The 13,647-nt window shown below is 40.6% G+C and overlaps 1 protein-coding gene across 8 annotated transcripts in view; it reads left to right on the top strand.

The window, feature by feature from the left end:
• Positions 1 to 13,647, top strand: part of LOC147025359 (mutS protein homolog 5-like) — a 293,181-nt gene that overhangs the window by 104,538 nt on the left and 174,996 nt on the right. For 6 of the 8 annotated variants that reach the window (XM_085886261.1, XM_085886263.1, XM_085886260.1 and 3 more), the window contains 2 exons: positions 3,370 to 3,447; positions 5,180 to 5,323. In XM_085886261.1, the coding sequence (XP_085742387.1) occupies positions 3,370 to 3,447; positions 5,180 to 5,323 (222 nt within the window). The remainder of the gene's footprint in view (positions 1 to 3,369; positions 3,448 to 5,179; positions 5,324 to 13,647) is intronic. The other 2 variants (XM_085886264.1, XM_085886266.1) reach the window with 1 other exon arrangement.

Here is a 13,647-nt window from a genome sequence, read left to right as displayed (position 1 = left end):
ATCAGCTCATGTGTCCGAAAAACCTGCTCTGCTCCTCTTACACATCCTCTTTCTGCTCGTTTTCATGCCATCATTTGCCCTTGGTCATCTTCCATCTTCTTGGAAATCAGCCAACATCAGCGCATTACATAAACACATTGCAAACACCTATCAGCTTACTTCCAAACATCAGACATTTCATGGAATCCATAATCGCAGTTGATATGAAATCATTCCTTTTCTCCAATGGCCTCATCTCAGATGACCAATTCCTATTCAGACCAATTCCAATCGGACATGCTACTTCTACTCTCCCAACAATGGATGGAAACCCTCAATATCATACACGAGACCACGACCGTCTCTCTCGACATATCTCAAGCTTTTGATAGAGTCTGGCATCCCGCCTTGCTCTCCAAACTCTCTGCCTTTGGCGTCCAAAACGAACTCCACATATGGCGTACTGACTTCCTCTACTCTTGTAATCGTGTGCCTCTCAAATTAATGCTTTCATCTCCTCTTCCTGTTTTGGCTGGGGTTCCCCAAGGCAGTGTTCTGTGCCCAGTCATATTCCTTATTTTCATCAATGATCTATCCGACCTTTATATATTTGCTTATCTCTTTGGAAAATCCCCGTTATGTATTTGCTGACTCCACCCTCTGCCGTGACTTCCCTCATCCTTTAGGCAAGCAGCCTCTTCCCTCTCCTTCAGACCTTGACAAATAATCACAAACTGGTCAAACACTTGGAATATATCTTTCAATCCTGACTTATGTCACACTCTAACTCTCTTTCTTCAAAAGGACCATCTGGAAAGCCCTCCCATCTACTTTCTTGACAATCCTCTTGAAGTTCAGTCATCCAAACACATGGGTCTCACAATCAGCCATGACCTTTCTTGAGCAAACCACATTTCAGAGTTGGCCCCCAAAGCCAGCTGCCAACTGGGCATCTTCTGTCATACAAAATCCTTCCTTGGCACACCAGAAATCCCATACATCTACAAGGCCTTAATCTTCAGCTTGATGGAATTCTGTCACACCATGCTCAGCTTGATGTCATGGAAACCAAGGCCTTCAAGGTTATTGGAATTTCCCACAATGAATCTGAGTCTGTGGGCCTATCACTATGCTTTGTCCCCCCCCCCCCACCTCTAGGTTTCTGTCCCCCCCACATGGTCCACCATCAAAACCCTTCTGTTAAAACTCCTAAAATCCAGAATCACTGCTCACCTCCACTCATTTGTTCTTCATTTTTCCTGCCTGTTTAACCAACTTTCACATTCTCTTCAATCTCATTCTTCCCTCCAAGTCTTCAAGAGAGCTTGTCGCCTTAGAATCAAAATGTTCTAACAAACAAAGGCTCAATTGTCAGATAGAACCTTTTGATTCTAATTTGACGAACTGTTCACCACCATCTCAGATCACCCCCATCGGAAACCGTGATCTTCTCTACCCTCGTTAACCCCACCCAAATCCATCCTAATTTTCCAGTTTTTCCTCCTTTGAGTTTCCCTCACCATGCATGCGTGTTTTGCATCCTGTTTTTATCTCTTACATCCTGACCCATTCAGTGTAGTACAAGCTCTTCCACAAGCCTCAGCTATGTGTACAAAATTTAAAAAAAAATGTTCAGCCTGGCGGAGATATGTGCTCTACTGAGTGTCCTCGTTGATTTCAACTTTTATAGTTCAATGTAAACTTACAATTTTTGGAAGGTAACGTTTCGTGACATTTGCTTGAAAGAATGTGGTGTCTCTCTTGATCTTTGTGTGAAATTATTTTTGTTATGACTATCACAAATATCAATGCATATAACCTTAACTCACTTCTTTTCCAAGCATCGTATAATTGTGTGAATTTGACCCTTGTTATTTCACTTTCCTCTTGCATTGTTAACCAGGGTCAAATATTTGAAAGCCATAGTAAAATTTTACAAGGGTTAATGTATTTATTTGTTGAGCCAAACACACCACATTATTTGGAATGATTTTGGCCACACTTTGGTTTGAACAACTTATTAAGGAAATTAAACCTGCCATTGGAGTGGCTTTGTTCCACATCCATGTTTTAAGTAAAATACATATTTAATGTGTTTTTTTTTTAAACAATGTAAGCAAATTGTCTTCAGCATTTGCAAAATAACCGCAGGCACAACAAAACAGGAAACCAACGAGGCTCCGTTCCAACGTTTCAGTCATTGAGTGACCTTCAACAGAGACTGTGTAGACAGTGTGTCCGGCTGCAATTATACTCCTCTGGTAAAGGGGGTGGAGGGGTGGGGTGGATTAGAGTGGAGCGGAGGGTTTGGATTTGGCGTGGTGGGTAGGGCAAGGCTTGGTGGGCGACACATATCCACTGTTGGCTAGAAGTCTACACCTCCACTTTTCATAATTGCCCTGTCATTATTACTCAGGAGTAAGTACTTCCCTTCACAGGACAAGTTCTTTGAAAGGGTTCAGCTCTTGCTTGCTGATAAATGCTTGATACATAATGATATAAAATCGAGGAAACTTTCATGAAATCTAAAATTAAATAACACCACGTAAATAAAGCATCTCCTCCAACGATCAGTGGATAATCAACTGACACGAATATGAGTTGCATCTTATTTGATGTTTTCTCACCTCATATGGACTCAGATACATTCTTACTTTATCGAGACTCAAATTATTTCTCACCTTATGTGAACTCAGGTGCAATTCACTGGGTGCATTCTGACGTTGATCTTACCTTTTGCATGCTCTGGGTACAAAAGGGTATGATCATAAAATAAGCAGCATTTTAATATCTAGCAGCATTCCTATTCTTCCACGAGCCTAGACTTTGTATACAAAAATAGAAAGAAATATGACATGTTCAATGATGCGGTCACCTTTTTCTGGGGGTTTTTTTCTTCTTCTTTCTCTTCTTTCTATATCATTTTCTCAGTGTGTATTGGCTTGCATGTTAATCACATTTTATATTCCTTTATCTATTTGAGTTTGATATTTTTTTATATCTGTGTATCAAAATTCTTAAGAAACTCGCAGGTGCTGCCCTGGGAATGGGGGAGGGGGGGGGGTACATGGTGCTGCCCGGCAGGGTGCAGACCTTTTCCTGGCGGTGGTTTCAGGACCTGTTGGACATTGAAAGGCTATGGAGTTATTGGCCTCATCGTGGTTAGCTATTGCCTCATGTGACCATTACACGGTTTAATGCCTCTTGTTGCTGGTGTTATGTGAGGCTATTGATCTGATTCATTATACTTTGATCCTCGTTCTTTTTGCCTTTTCTCTCTTTCTCTTTCTATAATGTCTCACTTCTTGAGGTTCCATTTGGTATGATAAATGCCTATTTATCCCTGAGTTTGTTTTATGTTTAAATTGACTGGTCATTTTTGTTTTCCAGTTTTCTATGTGGTGCAGCCGTCTTTCATTGTTGCAAGTGCCAGGCAACACAAAAGGATTTTCCAGCTTATTTTTCCAGGTATGTTATGATTCACTTAGTACTGTAATTTTTTTTCATCTTCCCCACATCATAAAGTCACAGACATACATTTATTTGAAGTGTATGTCGACGTCTGCCGGCTTGTCATCTTTGAGTTACTTGTGGTGTATAAAGGCTCCATCGAAATGTTGTTGCTTTTTGCTTATCGCTTTGAAACAACTAATCTGATCTTAAAGTTTTCAAAATAAGATTCAACTCATGATCTCACAAAGGTACAAAAGTAAACACTAAACTTCTTCACAACATGGACGAATGAGATTCACATTCACGTGTGGGCCATTCTGAAAGTTTTCGGAACAAGGTACTGGCCGAAGAAACACCTTTTTCATTTTTCTTCGATACGTGCATGTACTGTAATTAGGAAGAAAAAAGTCCTTATTAATTACATACACTTGTACCAGGGTGGCGTGAATGTCACCTTTCCCCTCCCAAGTAAACTGCTAAGTTACACCCCTCCCAAGCCCCTTCATCATCCAAACTTTTTATAACTTTTCACAGCTTGAGGTTATCCCAGCACCACCAGTGTTGTTGATTTTCTTATAGTCATCTTGATTTCCTCTGTTTTCAGGCAGTTCTTTTGGCGCAACAATTTGAGGGCTCATATCCATCGCAGTGGGCAAATTGAAACTTTCTAGGCCCGGCAGGGGGCTGGCAATCGTATCAAACATGGATGCCCTCTGAAAAGGAAACAAAATTCCTTGTGAGATAGTCTTGATTATAGCAACTGTAAAATTGCCTCCAAGAAGAAATTCGATCCATTAAGCCCCATTATATTTCTAAGAGTGGATTCATTTAAACCTGTGCACCATGTTGAATCAATGGATTGCTGGAAAATGCCATCTTCTTCAATGGAAAGTTGAAGCCAACGGAGCAAACAGTGAAACCCCTTCTTGAATCATCTATACTCAGGTATAGTCTGGGCTAGTCCACATTATAACTTGGGCATATTCTCCATTATAATAAGCCTAACCCGATCCCAAATCCTAATAATCCCAATCCTAACCACAATCTTTACTGGGGGAGGAGGGGCTATATTATTGGCGAGCCGAGATTATATCTTAGAAATAACCAGTCAGGTAGAAAGGTTTTTGCTGTTACACCTGTTATAATTAAACGGCTTGTTTGCAGAAAGAATTTCCAAAATTAGAATAAAAATCTTATGAGCCAATTGATAACCTAACCTGGGAATTTGACTTTTGCCACCCGTCCTTTCCTTGCCCATGAACCGCGGGTACATTTTCTTCAGACTGAAGCATTGCCAATCTCACTATGCTTTTAATCCTCAATTTTATTTGGAAAAGTTGGCTAAGTCTATATTTATCACAACCTACTGCAGGTGCATTGATTGATGTGGGCCATGTATGGATAATTTAGACTCACCTGAGACACAAGGCAAACTGTACCCAGCAGCTTGATATCATTCCAGCAATGCATTACATGAATACATATTGCCAGCCAGCAACTATGTGTGGGCTTGCAACACATTTTGGGGATTTGTGGCCACTCAGGGTTCTACATATTTAAACAGACTGATGAAAGGTTGTTCCTGATTGATTGGGATACTATCACATCAGAATGGAAAGCAATCATATATTCTGAACTAGCTATGCATGGTAATATACAAGCAATCATGCTTTCTCTATTTGATGGAACATCAGAAGGATGGGATGACCTTTTCCCATATACCACCTCCCTCCACTCGACTCGTCAGACTCACCAGACAACAAAGACTCCTCAGAATCATTAGACAACAAAGACTCATCAGACTCACCAGACAACAAAGCGGAAGATGGCATCGAGGAGGAATGGAAAGCTACTGACTGCAAAGTTGAGGCCCTACCAAGTGCAGATTTTAGTAAGTTGCTTTACACTGTTATTATGCATGTTAGCGAGCAGCGATCTGGCTGCTCACATCAGTTGCACTGCAATGATGGTGAATAACTACCATAGTCACATCTCATAATACTTGTAATGATAAACACTACTCTGCATAAGGAGGAGGGCCGGTCTGCATCAACACAAAAATAAAGACTACAACGGCACTCGGTAGAGCGCCTACATCTGCCAGGCTGAAAAGTTTATGTTTTGTATTCCACTGCTTTATCGGATCTGCATATGGACCTTTACCAAAATCTAATCGGCTTGTTGTTGTCACCGACCCAACTCATCCACCAAGCTTTGTCATAATCCATTGACAACTGTATGAAATATCATGCTATATACTTTATCGTTTTTGGCCCCATCTCCCAATGGTGAAGAATCACTTATAAAATTTTAATTTTTCGTATCCGAATCTGGATTCGGATCTTCACCAAAATTGAATCAATTTGTCCTTGTCATACACCCAACCTGTCCACTGAGTTTCGTCCGAATCTGTGCATAACCTTTTGAGATATCACATTATATATCATTTTTGACCCAATTACTCAATTGTAAAGACCAACTTTACTGACCGTCCGTTGGCTAGCCAGCTGATTTTTGTGCGATGTGAACTTTGATTTGAATGCCTTTCTTCACAGCTTATTCCTAGTAGCTCAACTGTACCATGTGCTTGCTGTGTGATGTGAAAATGTACATCTGCAAATGGTCGCCAAATTAGTACAGATCCAATGTGCCAAAGGGTTGGAAAGGCTCCAGCAGAAACATAATCGTTAACACAGCTCATTTACAGCTCGGCATAAAGAAGGACATTAGCCGTAAATGTGCTAAGATCATATTGCTTCAATATCCATTCTTGTTAAGTTCCTCATCGGAGTGTGAATTGTAAGACGTTTTACAGTGAAGTCCTATCTTTGTGCTTTTAGGCAGGCCATGATCCTCATCGCTTATGCTTCAGTCACATTTGGCTCGGCGGCCGTAGGGTCTAAAAAAATCTACGGCCACTAGCAATTATAGGGCGGCCGCAGTATTTCCACGGTCACACAATGTAGCAGTCACATATGTTTTTATTTTTCGGGTAGCCACACGTGGCATTTAGAAATTGTGGAGACCGAAAACGTGGGGGTTCCGTACGGTCTTTGATTTGATGTCGCACGGTGACCTTAGGGCGTCCCTGCGGTGGCCATATAATTTTCAAGGCAGACGCAAGGTAGCCTCAAGGTCCCCGCAAGGTGACCGTAAGTGGGCCCTAAGGCGAACGTGCGGCCAGACGGACAGTAACGAGTGGGTATATATACCAGTTCTTTTTCATTTGTATATCATATCTCATATCTGTCATATAGATTGTGGACCAGGTTATATACAGATGTGCTGTATAATATGATAATATATATGTGCTGTATAAACTGTATAATATGATAATATTATATATGTGCTGTATAAACTGTATAATATGTGGTAATAATATCTAATATGAAATGTGATGATGTGTGTTGCAAACACCTATACTCCGATCTCTAGCAGTAGCGCACAATGGACGCACGGTCGAAGCAGACTGCCACGGAGGCCGTACGTAGGATGCACTGCAGGCGTAGGGGAACCATGCGTCAACCCTGCGTTGCCCTCAGGTAGTCACACAGACCGTAAGGCCACTGTAAGTTGAACACAGGGACACCTTAGGACTACCCTACGGCGACCGTGGAAATAGTGTGTCTGCCGTAATTTTTTGGAGGTTGGCAAAATTAATTTATCATTGATAAGAGCCTACGGCAGCCACACGAATAACGCAAGCCCACCGTACGCCCTACGTACGGTCGACGTGGAACACATCTACGTCATGGCTACGGCTTGTCAAATTGCTACGGCCAACCTAGAAATGAAAAAAGTTATAACTCCACGCTATAATAATAATATATAATTAATCTAGACCCCTACGGCCTGTAAAAGATAGCCATATGGCGTAGGGCCACCCTGAGGCCACCTCAGAAACTCTGCGGCCGCCGCACGTTTCTGTTAATTCAAGGGGGGGGGTACGGCCGCCGTATCCTAGCCGGAGAGCAAATGTGACTCATGCTTTAACAACAGCCACAGTTTTACAGAGGTGAAAACAGCTTGGCAAAGAGTTGAGAGGACAGGAGGAATATTATTGTCTAGGAAGCATAATTGGCATTCAGTCATCTAGTCTGACTTGGATCTCTGAGGGCGTAAGACTTCACTAAAAACTGCCATCTAGTGGAAGAAAACTTAAACAAACTGCTGAAGTCCCAATCGGGAGAATCTGCATCTCACAGTATATATTTCATCCATCTGCACATTTTGGCTGTGAAGGTTATATCTGAGGATGTTCAAAAACAATGGGTCCTTGTGTGATGGTATCTTGATCCAATTCCCTGATTGGAGTTAGCTGTATCATGAGCACTACATGCATTAGATGGTCCTGCTAATATAAAGGTACATGGCACAAGCACAATGAGCATTTGGCTGTGCCATACCAAATGTTATGGAGTTTTACAGGGGGTTGAGAGGGGGGTGTTTGCAGAGCCGTTGCATAAAAACTTACCGATTTATCACCGGATCAAATTCATGACCTCCTTCTTATGTGTCTGATCAATTCTGCATCCTTCAAATGGTGATACTCATTCTGCCAACAAAAGGAAGGTGCGGTTATGTGTTTTCCACTCTCACCCATAGTAGCAAACCTCTTCATGGAAGATTTTGAGCGCTCAGCCCTCCTCTCGGCACCATTTCAGCCGAAGCTCTGGCTCCGTTATGTCGATGACATATTTGTTACATGGCAACAAGACAAGAGAGATCTCAACATTTTTCTTCAGCGTCTTCACAATCAGCATTGCAACATCAAATTCACCATGGAAGTCGAGCAACAACACTCAATTTATTTTATTGACATCCTCATTACCAAGTCTCCTAATGGCAATCCCTCTGACAAGGTATACAGGAAGCCAACTCACATGGACTGCTTACCTCAACTACCGCTATTTTCATCATCCTTCAACTATCCAGTCCATGAGCAGCACTCTTATTCGTCACACCTATGCTATTAGCGACAAGTAGAACCTGCAATGCGGACTACGCCACATCACGACTGCCCTTAAATTTAATGGTTATCCCACCCACAAGATCAATGCCAATTTCCCGAAAGCTCGTGATCCTACACCGGAAGCTAGAGCATGTGTTATTCTCCCCTTCATTGGACGTACATCACACCACATTCAGTGCATTCTTAAGACCGTCAACATAACAGTATGCGATCACTCGACACACAAGCTTGAATCTATTCTTCACACACACAAGGACAGAAGCCCTCCTAACTACCACCCAGGAATTTACCACATCCCTTGTGGATGCAATAAAGTTTACATTGGTGAAACTGGTAGGACTTTCACCACCAGACTGAAAGAACATCAAGCACATAATAGACCTGGTGAACGGGAAAAATCAGCGATAGTTGATGATGTACAGAATAATAATCAATGCAGACTCTGGTCAAACAGCAAACTTCTCGCATCCATTAATCAATGGCACACACAAGATAATCAGAGAAGCTATGGAGATGCATTTACATCACACGGTCCCCCAAGAAAACAGGCGACCCATTCACAACATCTGACTTTTTTTTCATGAACAAGCTGACACCTACAATCACAGTTATCAATACACCTGGGACAATGAACCATGACGAGAAAAATCACACTGGCCAATCAGAAACACACAACAACCAGCCAATTGGCACAAAAAACCCCAAAATAACCAGCCAATGGGGGTGTGGAGTTCTTATAAACTCTGCATCCGCTTGTTCCAGTTACTTCCTCCTGTCGATGGGCGGAGCATGCTGCCCCATACGATGAGTCCTACTTTTACTTTTTCATCTCTTGTTTTGCTTTGGAGTTTTTAAAGTATAAATAATATGAATAGCTCTTTTAGGAGGTAATACATGGCATAAACCTTTTACTTTACAGAAGGAAATGCTGTGAGAAATACCGAATGGAAATTGCTAAAAGCAAAACCATGGGGAGTATAGAGAGGGGGGCAAGTTGGGGACTGAAGAAGTGATGTGTAAAGGGATAGATGACTGTCGGTGGTCGGTTGGCAAGGAAAGAACTTCAGTGATCTTCCATCAGGTGGTAGGCACAAAACATGCCTAAATCCATTTTCCATCCAAGCTCTCGTAATATCACCCTCACTCCCAAGCAGTACTTCGGAGGTACAACAAGCATGGATTTGAAATCTTCGCTGGTGGAATGAAACGAGGTTTGGCGAGGTCACCAGCTCCACCCACTGCGATATCTGTACAATGAATATTTCCACTGAATTTCCATTTCTACCAATACACACTCATTTGAGTTGAGACGTCTATGAACCCATCAGTGACGGGAACTCTGCTAGTCTTAAATATACCTTGATATCAGTTGAAACTCCTGTTATTGTTTTTATTCAATTGACAATCCACATCATTCTTTAATATCAGAAAATTGAAAATAAAATCCTTCTTTTCAATAAAACGGTGAACTCGAGAGAGTTCATAGAACACCTTACCCTGCCCAAGTCGTGAGAAAAAAGGGCATGGGCGGGTTCTGCAAGCAGCAAATTTGATTGGTCGTGATGATGTAAAATTCCGTAATATTTTATCCAAGTCCTGCGAAACAAAAGGTGATTGAAAGTGCCAAAAAGGCGATTTGTGTTCCACAGTGTTCAAGTATATAATTCAATTGAAATAAAATAAAGATTTTAAAGGCTGTAGAGAAAAAAATTTGGGAAGTTTTCCATTGTTGATGCAGAGTGTTTTACACCACCTTATTTAACACATGACATTCGTTATTTGTGCTTGTTGTTTGTGTCCTTTATGACATCCTTAAAAACTAAGTTTCCTGTTTGGAATGATTTTTTTAAATTTTGTATGAGTTCCAGTCAGGCAAACAGTAAAAAAAAAAAAAATTGCTGTGCGTGTGTGAATGAGATGAATTCAGAGCCAAAGTACAGCTAAACTGCCGGTTTGTTTTCCGATTCATATTCCGCTTCGTGTTCAAAATACAACATTAAATTGTAATTAAGTTGTTCCTCGATCATAAACTGATATTTGTGGACAAACAGACAAAGTGAACCAATTACTTAACCCCGACTAGGTGATGTCTCGTACATGTATGCAAACTACTCCATGAGCCTTAGACACTGAAGGAAAAGCAGCAAATTGCTACATTGTGTTGCAGTTACTGTTTGTAGTAGCAAATATACTTTAATACAAAGTCAATAAAACAATGGGTTAATTAAATGTCATTTATTTTGCTTCTTGCTATACAGTAATCGCCAGGTTAGCCTATCATTGGGAACGTTGAAATATAAGAAACAACCTCAATTTGTTGCTATGAATTATACAACCTTCATTAACAGACTGTACTCTGTATTTCACTGCCCTATTGAAAACAATTGCAGATAGGCCTTAATTGGGTCAGTAGCTCGAGTTACTCTTTTGATTATCATTCAGAGTACAAACATCACACTTGCACCAAACAACTTTGCTCAAAACCATTTCGATTTTGGTTGTTTTTTAATGTTGAAACTGTAACAAGGTATCTTCTATTGTAGACACCTAATATATCAATGCATCCATAACCCTTCCCATAATTTTTATTTCAAGAAATATTACTGACGATTCACAATTGCAACTGATGTGGATTATGTGGAGAAACTTGCATTTCAATAAAATATACATGATCAAAGCTTTTTGACTTGCACTGCTCAGGGTAAAACTGCAAGCAGATGAAGAAGAAGCATCAGACTCTCATTTATAATGTTACAATGTAATGTCGTCAACGTTGATTGGTTGAGACTGAATAATCCTCAATGTGCAGAGCAATATTGTATCGGCTGGTTTAAAATCCTGAGTAGAGGATGCAGTTTAGCTCACCTTCGTGCAATGGAGGCCACATTCATCAGGTCAACCAATCCCATTCTTCATAGACAGAAATAATTTGTCCGAACTTTATATCTATTTTGAATATGATGGCTTGACTGTGTGACAACTGTACCACAGTCAATGTTGAGTCATCATGAAAACCACCCACCCCCCAACTAGCCTTCAGCTAATTAGCATTACGTTTCTGCTGGTACTTTGGTGCTTCATAAACTCCTAATCATTATTCATGATGCTCTATAGTCCCACCAATCAGGTAATCCCATCCTTTCTTTCTCTCAACCAATCAACGTAGAGGACATAACATTGTAACTTTTTAAATGAGAGTTTGGTGCTTCTTCTTCATCTGCTTGCGGTTTTATCCTGAGGAGTGCAAGTCGAAAAGTTTTGATAATATCTATTTTATTGAAATGCCTATTTAAAGTTTGTTGTACTAATCGAATGTTCATCGAGAAACTTATTAGACTGATGATACATTATTTCCGATTTGCAGATTTACCTCTCTATCTTTATCTAATCCTGATCTTTAATCCTTTCAATGAAATTAAATATGACCTCACTACTTCCTCATTCCAACCTCCGTTGCTCTCTGAGATTACTGCTCTCGTCTCCAAATCCATGTACATCTTTAGTTTTGTATAAGAGCATCATAATATATTCAGGTATTGAGGCTCATGGAAGTTCAGAACAGGGGGCAAAGTAGCATGACAACAAACTGATGCACCACAGCACAAGGAGAGGAATTATAAGCGAAGGGTGAGAACAGCAGGGTCTCAGCGGGTATAGTAAAACCTGGTCGTGGAAATGGGGAGACAATGAGGTGGCACTGGGAAGCAGACTTTAAATCCTCCAGGGAAGAGCTCAAGACAACGGATTCGGGAGGACAATACCACAGGCAACAAATGAGGGGAGTTATATAATGGTGGTAAGCCTTGAATTCAGACATGTGGTTGGTAACAAGGAAAGAGTATCTGGCAGGACGTGTGCAAACTGGAAGGGCAACAGCTTGGCAAAGAGGTGAGAGGGCAGGAGGAATGTTATTGTCTTCGAAGCGTAATTGGCATCGAGTTATCTAGTCTGACTTGGATCTCTGAGAGCATCAGACTTTACTAAAAACTGCCATCTAGCGGAAGAAAAATTAAACAAATTGCTGAAGTCCCAATCAGGAGAATCTGCATCTCACAGTATATATTTCATCCATCTGCATTTTGGCTGTAAAGGTTATATCTTAGGATATTGTTTAAAAACAATGGGTCCTTGTGTGACGGTATCTTGATCGAATTCCCTGATTGCAGTTTGCTGTATCATGAGTACCACATGCATTTGGTGGTCCTGCTAATATGAAGGTATATGGCACAAGCACGATGGGCATTTGGCTGTGCCATACTTGCCGTACCATGTGATTGTAATCCGTCTTCCTGGTCCCCATATCTACTCAGTGTCAGTATCAAATCCTCTGATTTTTGTTTGCTCAGTACTTCCAAGACCCTTGACATCTCTTTGAAAAAACATCAAGTTATCGCAGAGTATTTGCATAGTTTTATGCATTTTGTAGGTCAGTATCAGATATAACCATGATTTATGATTCAAGGTCTCATGATAGTGGTTAATGTGTTCGTTAACCACACTGACCTTTACATAATGTCACTGAGAAGGCCTTTATACACAGGATGCAGCTTTATGACCTCGAGTGTGGCCATTTGTCAGTGATTAAATCTTCTTGCTGATGGACAGTTATGTGTCAGCATTATACTCACCTGGTTGGCAACTTCTAGGGAAGAACACAGAATACAATTGTTGTATTGGCCCACACACTCACTGTACTTGAATCTCATTAAACTGTCAGAAACTTTGGGTGCTTTTTGAACTTTTCACAACACTGGTTTCACTTTCAAGCAACGCCAATGAAGTGGAAGTGTAAACACTGCTTGGCAGTGAATTATGAGGAAACACTTTCAAATCAGCATGTCGACATTAACACTAGGGATGCCTCGTAATAATTACATAAAATAAAAGCGAATTCGGTGAGTTGTTCAAATTATGTTATGTCAGCGTGCCACTAATGCTTATGTTGTGTTTCGAATTAATTAGGCTGCAATGTCTGTAATGCTACAAATGTGAATTTTTCTTTGTAGACTCCAATAACAAATATACGATCAGTTAACTTGCGCTTGCTTTACATTGAATAAAAATCCAAACATAATATGGACCAAAATTTCCTTGTTAAGTTACATTCATTATGTATTATCATTGCGCAATGTTGAATTTTTGCGTACACTTTATTTGGTCAAAGGAGCTTGTCCTGGAATACAGTGGTTGATTCTTATTATGCTAATTAAATTTAGGGACTTCCTATTCCGTGCATGATTTTG

The sequence above is a fragment of the Eptatretus burgeri genome, chromosome 6 (assembly GCF_056783735.1).
Source record: "Eptatretus burgeri isolate ZD-2024b chromosome 6, Ebu_testis_v1, whole genome shotgun sequence".
Taxonomy (NCBI): Eukaryota; Metazoa; Chordata; class Myxini; order Myxiniformes; family Myxinidae; genus Eptatretus; species Eptatretus burgeri.
Note: the sequence above shows the minus strand (reverse complement) of the source record. Positions and strands in the feature narration are given on the sequence as shown.